The sequence below is a fragment of the Zeus faber genome, assembly GCF_960531495.2.
Source record: "Zeus faber genome assembly, chromosome: 4".
NCBI classification, from domain to species: Eukaryota; Metazoa; Chordata; class Actinopteri; order Zeiformes; family Zeidae; genus Zeus; species Zeus faber.
The window spans coordinates 31,692,531-31,710,018 of record NC_137191.1 but is presented as its reverse complement, the minus strand read 5'-3'; the positions used below and the strand labels follow the sequence as shown (position 1 = coordinate 31,710,018).

At 42.9% G+C, this 17,488-nt stretch overlaps 1 protein-coding gene across 7 annotated transcripts in view; it reads right to left on the bottom strand.

The window, feature by feature from the left end:
* Positions 1-17,078, bottom strand: part of kdm2aa (lysine (K)-specific demethylase 2Aa) — a 30,948-nt gene extending 13,870 nt beyond the window's left edge. For 4 of the 7 annotated variants that reach the window (XM_079998386.1, XM_079998387.1, XM_079998389.1 and 1 more), the window contains exons 1-14: positions 16,122-16,630; positions 11,057-11,195; positions 9,004-9,082; positions 8,521-8,567; positions 8,246-8,424; positions 7,912-8,018; positions 7,190-7,283; positions 6,898-7,051; positions 5,123-5,238; positions 4,907-5,033; positions 4,443-4,702; positions 2,385-2,462; positions 1,687-1,814; positions 808-931 (exon numbers count right to left, since the gene is read on the bottom strand). In XM_079998386.1, coding sequence (XP_079854512.1) covers positions 808-931; positions 1,687-1,814; positions 2,385-2,462; positions 4,443-4,702; positions 4,907-5,033; positions 5,123-5,238; positions 6,898-7,051; positions 7,190-7,283; positions 7,912-8,018; positions 8,246-8,424; positions 8,521-8,567; positions 9,004-9,082; positions 11,057-11,195; positions 16,122-16,157 — 1,668 coding nt within the window. In that variant the 5' untranslated portion in view covers positions 16,158-16,630. Of the gene's footprint in view, positions 1-807; positions 932-1,686; positions 1,815-2,384; positions 2,463-4,442; positions 4,703-4,906; positions 5,034-5,122; positions 5,239-6,897; positions 7,052-7,189; positions 7,284-7,911; positions 8,019-8,245; positions 8,425-8,520; positions 8,568-9,003; positions 9,083-11,056; positions 11,196-16,121; positions 16,631-16,961 lie in introns of those variants that run through there. The other 3 variants (XM_079998388.1, XM_079998391.1, XM_079998390.1) reach the window with 3 other exon arrangements.
* Between the last annotated feature and the right edge of the window lie 410 nt (positions 17,079-17,488).

Sequence of the window (17,488 nt, the reverse complement as noted above, 5' to 3'; positions counted from 1 at the left end):
TATATGTAGGATATATTGAATTTTGAACATATGTTGGAGTATATGTGGAAAATATATATATATATATATATATATATATATATATAAAAGACATTGAGATACTAAAGAAAAACAATTAATCTATTTGCTGCTTTTTTTAATCACACTGTCTTCTGATGTTGTTCATGGAATTTAATTGATTATGCCAATCCTTACGTCCTAAGAGAATGTGGTATCCATACATGACTAGTTGCACTAATTAACTATAATGCAGTGGTGATAATTACACCCAAAAAAGAAATGTCTTTAACACACACACGATATGAAGTCCACAAATACTCTACTTTTGTACAGTTCACTTTCAAAAGATAACCCCAGGAGTTACAGTGGAGGGAAATAACACACACACACACACACACACACACACACACACACACACACACACACACACACACACACACTTTAAATACTATACTAAGACGTCTTCAAGCCATGTGTGTGTGTCCTGGATGTAATCCCGACCAGAGAATTACCCCCATTAGCATGAAACCAAAGCCTTACCCGGTTAACTTCTATTCAACATAGTGCTTGCCAATTATTCTTGTATCTGGGAAGCACTGTATGTCTTAGCTCAATGCAAGGCTGCAGAGGGAATCGACTAGCCTAGCTTCAGTGGAAAGTATCAAAATTCAACTTCCGGCATCTCAAAAGCTATTCAATTATAAGGTGTTTTAACTATACATCTAATAAAGTAAAAATGTTTGACATTTCTTGAAATAATAACTCCTGACGACCGCACGCGCGCGCGTGTGTGCGCGCAACACTTACAGCCAGACACTGTCGCAGCACGCACGTCTGCTTGAGTTTCCCTGGTCCACCAAACTTCTTCATGTCCCTGCAGAAGTTACAGTCACCGCACTCAGCCCTCAGACAGGCCTCACAGCGCTTACACCTGTCCGGGAAAGAGAGTGCAAGCCAATGAGTTCCTGGTAAACTGTTCAAAATCTTATGTGTAGACTTAATGTGACCCCCTCATGAATAAATATTTTTTTTGTTTATGTAATATTGTATTAATATGGAGTTGGTCCCCCCCCATTTGCTGCTCCAACACCCTCCACTCTTGAGAAGGCTTATCACAAGATTTTGGAACACGGCTGCAGGAACCTGAGATAAAAGAGCATCAGTGAGTTCAGGCACTGATGTTGCGTGATGGGGCCTGGCTTGCGGTCGGCATTCCAATTCATCCCAAAAGGCGTTCAGGTCTGGGCTCTGCACAGGCCGGCACAATTATCTACCATGCCATTGTATGCATTACAATTTCCCTGGAATCACTGGAATTAAGGGACCTAGCCTAAAACAGTTGGATGCATTCAGGCAGGTAGCGTTTCCGCCGCTTGCTTTAGAACACTCCAATTGACACTTGGCATTGCGCAATAGTAATCTTTTTTGTGCTGTTCTTGTGTGGATGTCGCTTCCAGAAATCGGTAGCGAGTGTTGCAACAGAGGACGACTATTTTTACTTGCAAAACGCATCGGCACTTGGCAGTCCCGTTCGGTGAACTTGTCTGTCCTACCGCTTTGTGGCTGAGCTGTTGCTGCACCTGAACGTTTCCACTTAACAATAACAGACCCCGGATGCCACGGTGAGGAATTTTTCCACATTCACATTTTATTTGATGAAGGTGTGTGGGGGAAGGATGATCTTACCTCACCCTGCGCCTTCTCAGCACCGACATAGAGGAGGCTGGTTTCTGCGGACGTGGTGTCACCAGGGTGGGGGTTGGCTTGGGGCGAGGCAGGGGAGGTGTGGGAGGAGGGGCCTGATACCACGACGGCTGGAGGAGTTAATAAAATAGTTCACGTTGACAATAAAAACGAAGGAACACAATAGGAAACTATGAATAAGAACCACAATGCACAATAGAAAGAGATAAAGAAAGCGAATATAGGGACAAAAGCGCATTTTACTGTGGCATAGAATTATAGCTTTGTAAAACAATACTTGGTAGCTCCCTGGTTGTTCATTTTTTTGTTCTCAAAATGTGAATATTCATCCAAGGCGGTCGCAGCGCTGTTGACAGTTTTTAGCACAGTGACTAAAATATCTAATGTTTCTAATTCAGTGTTGCAGTGCAGAGGGAAAAGGGAAAATACAATAGGGAGGTAGGGAATAGGGGCGTTGTTTTTTCAAAAAGTGTAAACTGATCAGAGTCTCAGATTGCTCCAACAGTAATATTGTATTACATCATTGTAATAAAAGTACTACAATGTATCTTGAACACTGCATCAAGATCACTATCTATTGCCAGATTTTTCAAAATACACAGCTCTGGGTGGATATTAGAGGAAAGGAAGCCAGATGAAAGACCGATTAAAAAAAATGTGCTTAATGTCAGGTGACTCACCCTCTTTGGCCACTTGATGATGGGTTTGCCGGTGTAGGACAGCTTCGGAATGTCGTTGGCATGCTCCTTTAGCAGGGCCTTCAGACAGGGATTAAACAGAGAAGGTGATAGAGTAGAAGACCTGCAAACTACTACACAACATCACGTTGTTTTAGACACAGCTGCAAGCTGCTGTGCTGTTGGAATAGAGACACAATCGCCAGAACAACATTATAGACCGTATTTGGCTCGGGCAGATTTACGATTAAATCGTCTATCGACTCCATTGATCATGATGGACCCCGAGCTCTGGTTCTTGGCATTTTTCTGCTCTGAGCAATCGGAGAAGCACAGCAGAGTTGCTTTGCGCACATCGCAGGTGCGCCGAGGTTCATTCATGAGGTGTTCCTCATGAATATATCTTGCCCAGACAACCGCTACTTCAATACCCATTAATTCTTAACAAAAAAAAACCAAAAAAAAAAAAAACGCATGTGCTCGTGCCCTCCACCCCTCCCTGCACGTACCTGCTGCTCAATAATCAAATCTTGTGATTATAATATAGCAATATATAATATAATCTCATAGTGAAAGATTGATTTATTTTGTTTCCATAGTTTCTTACTTGTATGGAAAATGAAATAGTAATGCTTCCGAACAGGTTTTTAGCACTGCTAAAAATGTCACTCCCACCCTGCTCGTGCCTTAAACCCTGCTCGTCTTCTTGGCACGGAACCTCGATATAGTCAACTGAAAGTCAAACAGGCATTTTCTTTTATTGTTTGTTTGCGTGTTTATTTTAGCAGAATAAACGGGGGCTGTCCTAGAAAAGCACATTTTTTTAATCCCTTCAGGCAATGCTGATTTATTTGATTTTGTTTCATTCATTCCACACGACCATACTTAAATGTTATATTGTTCCACATTTAATATCTGAGAATGTTAAGAGAGGCTATTTCATTTTATTTGACTTAATTCAACCATCGCAAGTCAGAAAGACACCCCCCCTCGAACGTGCCGTACTGTTTGGGCATGTGCAAGAAGTGACCAAGATAAAACGAACGAATCAATCAACCAGAAGAAGGCATCATTTCCAGGAAAGAATTTAGCTATCTGGGACCGAAGAAAAGAGGAAAGCAAACATTGTAAACTAATGGAAGTATGGGACTTGTGGTCTAAAGGTTGCTTTATAGTTGCTGCAGCTGTAGTGTAGTTTGCATGCCATAAATGATGTCATCGCGGCAGTACAGCATGGTGATTTGGCTCAAGGGCGCGCACCTCCTAATTTTTGGAACTCCGCCATGTGCGCTTCAGGTAATTCAAGATGGATGGATGGGCAAAGAGGTCCACAGTTTTGTGTTTCCTGGTCATAGGCTTCATGTGCGTGATCTGAAATGGTCCACTTTCTTAAAAACGATCATTGTTATGAAACAATAAATGCAGGAAATGGGAATGTTTAGAAGTTACAGAACTATCGAGGGGTCATGCTTGTTTAGTGAGCATGAACTTAGAACGAAAAAACAAACAAATCAACCATGAACTTAAAATTAAAAGGATTAACTTGAATTATGCCTCTTTTAATAATTTTATAAATTAGTGATTGGAATAACTTATTGAAGGAGTACAGCGCTATACAAATGTAACAATTCAAAGCACTAATTGTGTTTCTAAATGTGTATTTTGTGCTGAAAAAAATCTAGAAATGCTTTTAAAACTTTAAACATACATTTACCACTTTCTATTTTAATTTCACTGCTCTTTCCTAGTCGTTCAGATCCTTCCCTCAGGAATTCTTTATAATGTGCACTGCACTTCTTTCAGTTTCCCATGGTTTTTTGTGCAAATCGCTCTGTCTTTCAGGAGAATATCGTCATGGCAGCTATAAGGTACTGCGTCAACTAAAATGCTCGTGCTCTCTGGTAGTGCGCGGGCCATGAGTGGCACGGATTGCTTACGATAGTATGGATTGCCACATTGAGGTCGACATCCAACTCTAAAGCAAGGCATCTCTGTCTGCCAGAGAACAGGCATGTACTAGTTTGGACAAAACACAAAAAAACAAAACACAGCATTTTCTACCTTGATGTGTGAAAGCAGGGCAGGGGCGTTGTGAATGCCTGACGGAACACACTTCTTGTTGGAAGGCAGGGCCTCCAGTTTGCCCAATAGGTTCCATAGACCCTCCAGCTCAAAGGGGGACAGGTGGACCTTGACCCCAGGATTGCTGGACACCTCATCGTTACCTTCCTCCTCCTCCTCCTCTTCCTCCTCCTCCTCCTCCTCATCCACCACCTCATGGCCCTCTGAAGCTGGTTCTGTACAGGACGGCTTCTTTAGCCCTGGGAGGGGAGAAATAGAAAGGGGGTGGGGGGTGGACGACTCATTGACCAAACTTGTTCATGACAAGAAGAACCATGAAACATGCTTTAGTTGAACTAGATCATGAATGGCAATTGTTCCTAAACTGGATGTGCCAGTTGGTTGATGGTAATTTACACAGGCAAATATGTGCATGTGTGTGTGAGTAAGAAAGAGAGAGATACCGATGCCCAGGGAGTACTTCTGGAACTCGGGAGTGAGGTGGGAGGTGCTGGTGAGGTTGAAGACATAGCGCTCCAGCACGTACCAACACATCTCATAGTAGAACGGGTAGCGAAACTTCACTGGCACCTGGAGGGATGACAGTGAAGCAAATGTTCACCTGCTGTGTGTGTGTGTGTGTCTATAATGTGTGTGACTGTGTGTGTTTTGGCACTGACCCGCGTGCGGTCCTCTATATTAGAGATGTTGAGTTGCATTGGGATGTTGAAGCTGTGAAGGAAGTTCCCTCCAAACACCAGAGTATCCACAGGTGTATACACAGCATGGATCCATCCTGAATTTTATATTATAAAACACACATTCTCAAATCCACTGATACATGTATTGATCTGTATTATAACTGTTCCCTCTGTAAATCTATAGGTCTCCTAGTGACAATGGCCTTCCAGCTTCCAGCAGGCCTTCCATTTGTTTTTGTTTTTTTTAAATGTACAAATTTACTTGTGAATCTGCATTTCCTGCTTTTGTAGTTATATTCTTTATTAGGGAGTAATGGGCATTGCATTTAATTTAGAGGGTCTTGTGAGGATTTTTTTTTACTCTTCGCAAAAGTGAGAATCTCAAATTCAAATTAAACGCTCCACCAATGCCAGTATTTGGTGTTGGTGCATTACCAGGTAAAAACCCACCATTTATTTACTTAATTATATGACCAATAGAGCACTCACAAATACTACATAATCCCCTAATCCAAATAGTTTGAGGGGGCTGTGATCGTTTTGTAAAATCTGAATCCACAATCATATTTTTACGAGGGGGTGTCTGGACTTTGAGAAAGAATATGCTCCCCCCTGACACCCACAGTTAGACAATGGCAACATCAAACCAATTAACAGTTGAGACTGATTAGAATAGCAGACACAGCCAGCACAAATGGCTGGGACAATGAACTGCAGGCCACTTCGGCACAGAAGATTTACATGACCTGAACTCTGTTTCCTTAAAAGGGGGATCGGACTGAAAATGTATCTTAATCAATGTGTAACTACTGTAACATTTTACCTTGGGTGATTGTGCAAAGAACGATACCAGAACACCCGACTTTGGGAGCTGTATAATAAAGCTGTCCTTCCATTTGCTGAGCTCACTGGCCACTGTTGGTGTGACCCCAAGCCAAGATTTCCACTTTATACCAACCATTCATCCTCTTGCATTTCGAATGGACTCATTCCGTTTATGATTTTTACATGAGCAGATTAAAGACTTGATATGTACGATTTCCCTTCTTGAATCTCGATTTACAAACTTGTGCAATGCTACCTTCTTGCCCCAGAGATCTATTTACGTGCCATTTTGTATTTTATTTTCAAGATCTATTTGACAAATACAAATTGATTACTGACTAACTGATTACCAGTGTGGCCATAAACTAAATAAAATTTCCGAGTTCTTATACAAAATCTGTGGTGCCCAACCTAAATGAAAATATAAAGATTAATTATAGGTCCATATCTACGCTACAATTTGTTTCCAACAAAAAAGTTTTAAACGAATGTTAGCAATGTAGCAGTAAACAGAATGAGAATTCAGTCCATTAGCATCAGTTGTATTGACAAAAATCATTACTACCAATTTTTTTTATGTTCCGATGTCAATAGAATCTTTCACAATATATTTGTACATTATATTATAAATATATTTTTGAAATTGTAATGATTTGTATGACAATTAATCATCAACTAATATCTCATCATCGTGACAGCCCGAATGCCCAACACCAAGATACTAACATCGAGCCAAGAGCCATATAAAATATACAATCCCGGAAAGTGACTTAAGATTCCACTTGGCAGGATTAATATCTCGCTTGGGAAAGATTGATTACGTTTCACATTGTTATGTTGTAATGAGCTCCAATTCCATTAACAGTCAATGTTTTGTTGGAATGAGTGCATATACTTTATTTTAGGTTCTACAATGAAAGAGCGCATACCTGAGGGTATAATGAAAGTGTAACCCTGCTTCAGTTCGATCCTCTGGCAATCTGACACCCGGTCTCCCAGGAAGACATCACCTTGTTTCCCGGACAACACCCAGTTCTCGTAGAGCTCCAGGTTCTGAGGGGTTGGTGGTATGAGCCAGAACACCTGTTCAAGGTCGAAAAGCAGTATTTTTTTACTCAATACTCTAACAGATCCAGGAGTCACAAAGATGTTTGAGGGCGTAGAAGAGTAGGTTTATATTCTTGAGCTCCTGTGTGCATGCATGTGGCAGTTTATTCTCACTTTGCATCCTCTGAGTATGTGGTACCAGACAGAAGTTCCACCAAAGTCGATGTGGAAGTCTGTGTAACACCCCTGTACACTCATTAAACAGTACCTACAGAGAGACAGAGACACACACACACACACACACACACACACACACACACACACACACACACACACACACACACACACACACACACACACACACACACACACACACACACACACACACACACACACACACACACACACACACACACACACACAAATAGAGGGAGGGAGATAGATGAGGGAGCAAAAAAGTTAGTTCAAAATAATAAACTTCTGCACTATTTACTTTTAAATGCATGTGGAATTTTGACCACTAGAGAGAGCAGTATATTTTTTATTCTTTCATTTTAACCAGAGTTTTAGACCTTTGTCTGATATTCTTTTAAGACACATTGAGCCGTCATCTTGAAATTCTCACAGAAAAAAGTCCATGTCCAGGGAGATAGACGGAGACAACAGACTGAGCCATCTCCGTTAACATAAAATAAAAGAGGCTGAAATTGCGACGGACCAACAGGAGCACTTATAATGGGCCAAGGACAAAAATGATCACTTTAACCTACAGTAGAACACAGTTTATAAGCGTGAACGGCGCGTCTTTCCTCTACAAGCAAATCTATACACGCACATCAGGTAATGACTCATGAAAACAGCTTTACTTCTCATTCATGTAATTAGTGGCGTCTTACTTCTGTACTTTTGGATACTGCATGTCGGTGATGGCATTGGTCGAATCCCTCTGTCTCTCTTTCAGGTGACGGGGCCACATGTTATCCACCCAGTCAATCAAATCCACCTACACACACACAGACACACAGACACACAGACACACACACAGACACACAGACACACAGACACACAGCCACACACACACACACACACACACACACACACACACACACACACACACACACAGGTCTCAAACAACACAGGTCTCAAACAACAAAGTGGCTACTGGCCAGGTTTTCCACTCCCCAGGATTCCTCAACTTTCCAGGAATCCCATGGCCCATGTCCCACGTACCGTGGCAGGCCTCTTGACCAGGTTCTCCAGCTTTGTGTGGCTGAACTCTAAGCTGATGACGTTGTAGAGCTTCTCCCTCTGGGAGGGGGGCGTCTCATAGTAGCGTCTCCACTGGGCCATGGACATCTCCGTTCCCTTCTGGGTGCTGACATCCATCACGTCTACCATACGTCTGCTCCCTGGACAGTGTTGGGGTTAAAATATGATAAGTCTACCTAACAACCATCTGTTAACTGAATTCTATAAATCTCCCCCTCTCCCTCTCCATCGCTTACCGACGAAGATCTTGATATCGTTGACAGTAAAGTCGGGGTCTGGCATTCTGTGTTGCAGTGAAAAGTAGAAAAGGAGAGAAAGGAACAAAGAGCGGTTAACTTCAAAAACATATATAACAAGACAACTTGTTACTCTAGATTGACCTTATTTTTTTTAACAGTTCCGCCCAAGTAGTGTGCACTGTGTGCAACGGCTTAGCTGGTCAAAGTCAATGATCAGCCAATAAAAACATGAGTGCGTAGACTTCCCTCAAACGCAAGAATTTACATGATTTGGACATGGCTCGAGTTTAAAAAGTTGTTAACAACAATTGCAACAGTTGTTGGGTTAATACAAGCAACCTCATGACAAAAGGTGCGTAGTACACAAATACTCAAAACAAATTATTCAAAAAGGAAAACAGAGTATGCAACTAACGATTAAAAATAACTGTATAATTAACTCCAGGCAATAAAAAGGCAGAAAAAAGTAAGGTTGCATACTTGATCCCCAATCCGTCGGGCTTCTCAAAGATGATGGGGTCCCTCAGGCCTCCTCTCTGAACGTACTGGTATGTAAGGTCTGAAACCACGCACAGCGAGGTACGCAAGATGGTACACATTTGAGAATTTAGAATATTTAATAACCCGTCTACATCTTTCCCCAACCCCATACCAAAGACAGTGTTATTATAGAGGGGATGGAGCGCTCTCATTAGTTTGTAGTATCTTTCAGTGACTTTGTTCATACTACGCAAGAGATTCTTGGAAACACACCCCCTGGCGTGACTTGCCCATTTTATTTACAGAGGACTTTGTTTTGGAAACAAAAGACATGGATGAGAGTCAACACCGTAAACATTTATCAAAGACTCAGACGCATATAACACGTGATTTAATTTGTCTACCCCTTTAAATCATTTGTTTGGTACAGAAAAAGGCTGAATACAAAAGTTTTAGTTTAATTTTAAGGACATGTTTAATTTGGTTATTTATTTATTTGTTCGTTTACATTTGTTATTTTACAGGCTGTGTTAATTGTGAAGACATGTTAGCGGACAATGCCCTTAATTTAAAGTTGAATTTGTATGTGTACACGCTTGCATTCATTTTTTTGTAATCTTTTAATTAAATAAAGAAGTTTATAGTTTTGTTTGTTTAACCAGAAATACTTGTGTGCTGCCGTCTCATTATTGAGACAAATATACATGTATGTAGCGATGCGGTCAATCAATTCAAACTAGCCATTTGGCATTATATGCTGCTGTCTTAATGCATTTGAGTTTAAAGCCTAAAAATGCTATGGCTGTTACACTTGACTACGTTAATGGGGTCTAAAACCACACTGAAACCCTATGTATTTTCTATTGCCAGAAAGAATAAAAAATAAAGTTTAATATTTATATTAAACTGTCAAATCCTATTCGACTTCAACTCTGAGTCGGGTACAGCCCTAGTTGAAACTGAGTGCACTTACTAACTATACTGCAGCTTTTGAAGTTGATTATAAAACATTTAGTTAAGTTATTATTTTCCATTGTCATCTATTGCACATCTGTTTTGTAGATGTGCTAAACACATTTAATGTGTAAATGCTCTTTGATCATATCTTTTAGGGCTCTTAAAAAAACACACATTAACGACCAACCAATAGTAATTGAAAATAAATCCATTCATAATTCTAAAAACCACCCATTCAAACAACGAGTTTCAACGCTGAGTGTCATTCCAAATGAAGGGGGATTGTTTAGGGATCCGATTGGACGGAGGGGTGTGTGTGTGTACATTAATGAATGTACATTAATTACTTTATTTTATCCCCCAGGAAAATCCTGTCGAGCATTGAAACAGTGTATGTGCAATTTAGCGTCTTTGATAATAGTCTATGTTGATTGTCAAATGACTATCATATATATATTTTTATATCGTTTCTATCGCTATGTCGCAAATCAGCAACAGAAACGCTTTACGGCAATATTTTAAGCCACTGCGTTTTACGTTATCTGCATGTGGGAGCGAGTGTAAACAAACACGGAGGGAAATTACTCATTGGATGGACTATAACACCACCTGGCGTCTGCTACTGCGCCACAACATAAGGTGAGGGTGACGTTTACATCTTTCATTCTGCAAATAGGATTTTGGGATTTTGACATATGTCCTCATTTTGCCTCTCCTGTGAATTTGAGAGCCACGACAAGCGCCTCCTCGTGGTGCGCTGCGTCACAAAGAGGCTTTACCATCTTGTCTTCTTTTTTTAATATTAACAATTTATTAATTAAACACACAGAAAATGTGCTAACTTAATATGTCATTATCGAGATATGAAATGACGTATATCAGGATAGAAGATTATGGCCATATCGCACAGCCCTAATGTTCATTGTGTAAAAGTGTTCTTGTATTCAACTACGGCCACAGAAATAGTGACTACTTTGTCGCATTATATAAGGTTCTATGCGCGCGTGCCCCCTCCGAATTGTCTATCGGCAATTGCTGGTAGGGCACGATCGGACGATTGAAACTTTGCTCGATTGTTGAAGCCTAGTGTCCATACCTTTCCCTTCCATGCGCACCACCCTGTCTGAGCTGAACCTCTCGCTGTGCACTTTCTCCTCCAGGTCAAACATCCTTCGTCCGTCAATCTCCTCGTCTGAAATACCGTCGTCATGGTAACGCCGCCGAGTGCCTGCTCTCTTTTTAGGGAAGGAGGGGCGATGACAAAAGGGAGGGAAAAGTTAGATGGATGGAAGTGAGGTAGAGACAAAATTCTTATTAGTCTTATTCACACAATTGTGGACTAGACTGATTAAATTTTTTAGTTGATATTACTTCTAGCCATCACTGAACACATTATACAGTGATAAAAACCCTTACAAAAGGACAAAAACATTTTGTAATTTAATGGAAAGGCCAGTGAATTGATAAAGACGCTGTGGGGATTTTTGCTCATTGTCGACTTGCCCCCTACTTGTCTTGTAAATCACTTCCAAAATACATTACTTGAGTCGTGCATTAAACCATGTTAACACTGACAAGCATCCCTCTAAAACTTTTTTCTAACTGCACCAAGAACCTTGAAACATCCAGCATTTGTCACCAGTGGGAAAGGAAAAACCCGGGTGACTCACCAGAGAAAACAAAACAAATATTCAATAAATTTTAGTAAAACCACGGCCTTACCACTCAGTGGGAAGGACTGGAATGCTGTAACCCAGAAGCCTCCCTTAACCATCACAGCGGGCAACACTAGATACCTTGGTATTGATATCTCCACCAATCTGTCAGATTGGTTTACCCTGTACTTGAACTTTACTCCATTGCTCAAACCCATTGAAGAAGACCTCATTTGATGGAACAACCTACCCATCTCAATAATTGGTAGGATAGCAGCAGTGAAGCTGAATATACTACCAAAAATAAACTATATATTTTCAACGATCCCCGTGCAACCAACAGTACATTGGTTTAATAATCTAGACTCAATAATCAATACATTTTATTGGAAATACAAGAAAAGAGAATTAAACTAGTAACATTACAGAAAAACAAAGCAGGGGAGGCCCAGGAGCCCCAAACTTCAGATACTATCTACTATCTAGTGAACCGTTTTTGTATTGTTGTACCATTTATAATAAAATGGTTACAACCAGGGCAACAACTGGGCCATGGATGGCAAGAAACTGAACAAACAGAATGCCAGGAGTTATCAATATCTGATCTGCCATTCCATACTGAATCAATAAGGAAACATAATTGCTTTAAAAACCTATTCATCGCAACGACTGTCAGCCTGGTGGAGATTCCTTAAAGTCAGTGGTCACACTCTTATCTCCAAACAAATTCACCCCAATCTGGCACAAACCAGATTTTCTGGTTAAAAACAGACCAATAATCTTCAGGTCTTGGAAAAGACAAGGAATTACTGACCTGGAACACATTTTTGAAAACAATTTGCTTATATCCTTCCCAACCTTAACCCAAAGGTTTTACATTGGTGGTCACGGCTTCCTTCAACTACAGCAGTCTTTAAAAGTTAAAATCAAACTGATGAACAATACTTACTCATATCTGTATTTAAAAAAAGATAAAAAAAAATCCCTTTTCCAGAATATACAAACTTTTATTAAAAACAGATGACAGTATATCTTTACCTACCATGGAATGGGAAAGAGACCTTGCTGTTTACACATGTGTAAGCTTATTTGCACACACCTTTTCTATGACCCGCAATTCCAAAATGCAACTCATCCAATATAAAATTCTGCACAGAGCTCATATCACGGAACACAAAATGTTTAAAATGGGTTTTGTGGATAAAGATGTTTTCTCTCAGTGTGCTCTTAATACCAGAGATGACTACTTTCATGCCTTCTGGCTCTGCCCACCTATCCTAGCATTCTGGACCAACATCACCAAGAAGCTATCAATCCCTCTGGGTCGCAGCATTCCAGTCTCCCTGACTATATGCCTCCTCGGTGACCTCTCCTCAGTTGACCCACCACTTAAACACCCCCAACACATTTTGGTTGCCAGTTGTGTCGGGGCTGGTTGGGCGTTCCGTCTATTCCTGTGACCCGGGGGCCTGAGCCTGGCCAGGTGTGCTCCGCACAGGGCTCACCATGTGGCCTCCACCAGGCTGCCGGGGTACCTGTCCTCCTGCGCTCTCAGTGCACGGGGCGCTAGTCGCTGGGGGGAGCGGACTGTTTAGGGGGCCGCGTGGCCGCGCCCCGGCCTGCTGCGCCACTGCGTTGATCTGGTTGCGCTTCGCCTATCTCTCCCAGTGCCAAAACTAATACTCAGTACATACTCCACACAATAGGCCTAGGGCTTTCCGGGATGGGTGGGGTGCGAGTTATGTGGGTGGGGATGTGGCGGGCAGCTGCCATCTTGCCCGTCACGCTCCTGCCCCGTGCTTCTCGTCCGTCCCGAAAATTTGATCCCACTCATATTAGCTTCGAACACATACACTCGCACACCAATCCTACTCCGAACAACACCAGGGTCTGCGGGGCAGGAGGGGTGCGCGAGTTTTGAGGTTCGGCTTGCTTGAAGGACTCACATCCTCACACCCCCAAATTTTTAACTGCAATTGCCAACAGCAAGCATTAAGCATTTCCAGGGTGGCAGATCTCTGTTGGGGGGGTGGTTGGCCGGGGGGCGGCCGAAAGGGCCCCCTGCCCACTAGGCTGGAGTCCTGACTGCTTGTACCTAGTGGCTTAAGGTGTGCTGCAACCTGGCAGGGCTGCGGAGAGCGCCCACCGGGTGCCTTCGGGGCCCCTGGGGGGCTGCTTACTGTTGTGGTTTTGGTTGCGGAGGGCAGCTGTCGCCCTTTGCTCCTGCTGCCGGGGGTAGAAGGGGGCCCATATATCGGGCAGCCTGCTGGCATCGGTGGGGTGGGCTAACATCTAGGTGCTCTGCACTGAGCGCACTCTGCTTCTTAGATGGGCACTCGGGGGTCGCAACCAGGTGGGGCCTCTGGTCGGCTGTGGTTGGACGGGCCTTGGCCTGGCTCCGGGCCTTTGGTCCGTGCCTGGCGCCCGCCGCCCGGGTTCTGCGCCTTGTGCCTGCACGTGGGGATGGGTTGTATGTGTGCGCCCCGAGGGTGCGGGGTCTCGTCGTGCTCCCTGGGACTGGGTTATACTCCTCGGGGCCGGGCGTGAGGGTTGCTCTGCGGGCTTCTGGCTTCTCTGGGGGCCTGGGGGTCTTCTGTGGGCATTCCTGCAGCCCCGCTGCCCCCCCAAGCTGCAGCGCTAGGGGGTGGGCTTCGGGGCCCTTTCCACTGCTTGGAGACGCCACAACATAATACCGACCTTATACAGCAGAACCAATTGGGATAAGTCCTGTACACCCACCGGTGGACACCTCACACACACCACCAACACCTGCTTTGAACGCACCACAGGCACCACGTATTGACATAATTTGCACTGAAATGTGGAGTATGGAAGATTGTTTTCCACGTGTCGGCATCCCCTTGTGGGGCACATTTCCTGGGGCCGTGGTCCCAGTTTATGAGACGGACAAAAGCCTGTCCTGTACCCACGGTGGTGTTAAGGCTATATTGCTTTGCCGACATAAATGTAGAGTCTGCATTTGGTGTTGCTTATTCTGGGGTTGAGTGTGTTCACATTATTATTGTTTATTGATTAATATCTCACTATGTGTGCAGCACCCTCCTTGTTCACAGCCTACCTAATGCACGAAGTTCTGCTCTCTGGTTAAGTCAGCGATTCCCAAACTGTGGGCCGCAAGGGTATTGCAAGTGCACCGCCAAATCATGGCAAAACACATAGATTTTATTGAAAAAATAATAATAATAAAAATTAATTACAACAACGTTTTTAAATGTAAAAAAAATCATTTCATGGTATTTTTTCTTTAAAACCTTCAAAATGCATTATTACTAATAGATAGGAACTTATGTTAGGGCATACTACGTTCAAGACGGACCACGATCGATGTGCACCTGTACATTTTTTAACTTGCGGTGATAATCAAAATGGATGGTTGGCTAGCATCTGGCACACCGAAAAGTTAAGACGCCATTGGTTCATCATCCACAAGCAAAGTCCCGGCAGGACATCGGACAGGCGGGACAGTCCCGCCTGTCAAACAAAAAAGAAAGGTTGGGAGAAAGTATAGCGCTCAATATTTATCATTGGGATTTTTTGGACAGGCATGGAAGACGAACCGTTACCGCTGTGTTCTGAGATTTTATAAAACAAAGCTCTGAAGCCATGTAAACTGTGCCGTCACCTCGAGACAAAACACCAACAGGGCATGTCCAAGCTGCTTTCATTTTTTGTTAATAAACTCACAGTGTATCAGGGCAAGAAGAAAGTAATCGAAACATTGTGCATGGGCACCGAGAACGCAAATCCCAACCTGTCCAACAGAGCCGTTTAATTTCTGATGCCTTTCCCGACGACATATCTCTGTGAGACTTGTTGCTTTTCGGCGCTTGTGGCATTGCAGACGAAATACAGTGAACAAACTGAATGTTGAGCCAGATCTTTGCCTGAGACTGCCATCCCTTAAGCCAGACATCAAGCATTTGGTGTCTGCCATGCAACATCAGCCTTCTCATGAGGTGAGTTAATATTAATGTGCTCCTTATTGCACTGTATGTATGTGAATACATATGATTGTTGAAATATACATCCTCTGAGAACGCACGGTTTGGCACCTGTATTACTTCTGGTCGGATGTCATAATAATAAAAAAATAAAACACCAAAGGGCTGATAACCATATTATCAACACAATCAATTTAACAAAACAATCACACATGTATCTTTTCCATACCATATCACTTCAGCATGCATTTGTTGAGCGTAATTAACTTTTTGGTGCACTTTGTAGCAACTAGCCACACTGTTTCAACAATAGTGCACTACACCAACAATGTGGCTACATGAGTCCAGAGCCAACGTGGATAAAGTTATTTGATTTTACTTGAACACACAGATCCTCAGATCTATATTAAATTATTCGTATTACTATATTATATCAGTCTATAGTTTTGATGTGAGCTGCTGTGACCTCGCAATTTAATTGACCTTATTCATCCGCGGACGAATATAGTATCTATCTAAATGTTTAACTCTATTGTAAACTTACCAGACGTCTGCTGTACCGCGACTTGGGATCATCCATTAGAGTACTACGCCGCACCTTGGGTTGAATGGCAAAGAGCTGTCCAAGTGCTGAACACTCTGCGGGGGCTTAAATACGCGGGAAAGGAACGAGGAACAACTGGGACCTAACGCTCAGTGTCGTGTGACCCGAGTGTGGTTTTATATTACGAAATTGCAGCTGTTATGGCTTCTGTAAAATCTTAACATTGCGACAGCAACTCAACGAAATCCCTTCGTCCATTACGACGTTTCGCTTCGTTGCACTTTATTGAGATAGAGGTATAGACTAAATAAAACAATATTTTTGAAAGAGCCAGGGCGACACTTTCCTCGTCTTTAAAGCTTTGTTCCTCGGCTTCACGAATAGTCGAACAACTTTCCTCTCGTACGGACACAACGCCCCCGTTAAAATAAAACGCACGTGTAGTTAAAATACGCACATGCATATGTGTGCGTTTCGTTTAGTCGGACGTCGAAACGAAAGAAAACGGTTCCTTGTTAGTTGTGAATCCTATTTTAAAGTTAAGGTGGTCTCTCCCGATCGACGCCATTTTCTTTCATCACAAAACAAATAAGCCCCGCCCACGTCCGTCCATGAGACAATCACAGAGCGGGTAACGAAGCGTGTACGGGCCTGGCCCCCGTCACTCGCAGGAACCGCGTGTGAGCCCTGATTGGACCAGAGCCTCCAATAGGACAATAAACTGGTGAGGCGGCCTATCAGCGAGGCAACCAGTCTTCTGACATCCCCCCCCACCTCGACATAAGGGGTTAAAAATCGCGAATAAGCGGAATTTCCACAGCAACGTCTTTTCGCACTCACCACCATGGCTGAGCGGAACGGGGTCACTTCCAGACGAGGCGGCTAATCCAAATTGTGTGTCGTACTTTCCGCCCCGCGCGGAGGCTCCGGCAGACTTGGCATGGCCGAGACACGCTTGCGTCTGTTGCTCCGACTCGGAAGAGCCAGTCAATCCATACATGGACGCGTATATCCGGAAACGGCAGTCTATTGGCCAGGAAACGTTGCAGGCCTGTCGTGATTGGTTGCACCATCCAGTCTCTCGAGGACTGAAGGGCGTAAGACGGCAAGAAGAAAGGGTCCAAATAGGGTGGGCACGGCAGCTAAAGCGAACGCGTATATATGTTAATAAACAAAACATTGCCGTTCAAACTCACGGAAAGAATTTCTTTATTCGCGTCAAAAGGGGGGTTAAAGCTACAAAAACCGTGATATTTAAATTACACAAACGCAGACAAAATCCTTGAATGAATGCCTACCATACTCTAAAATCATTGGGATAAGTTATTGCATGAAATAACACAAACTATCTACGTTACCCGTTTATA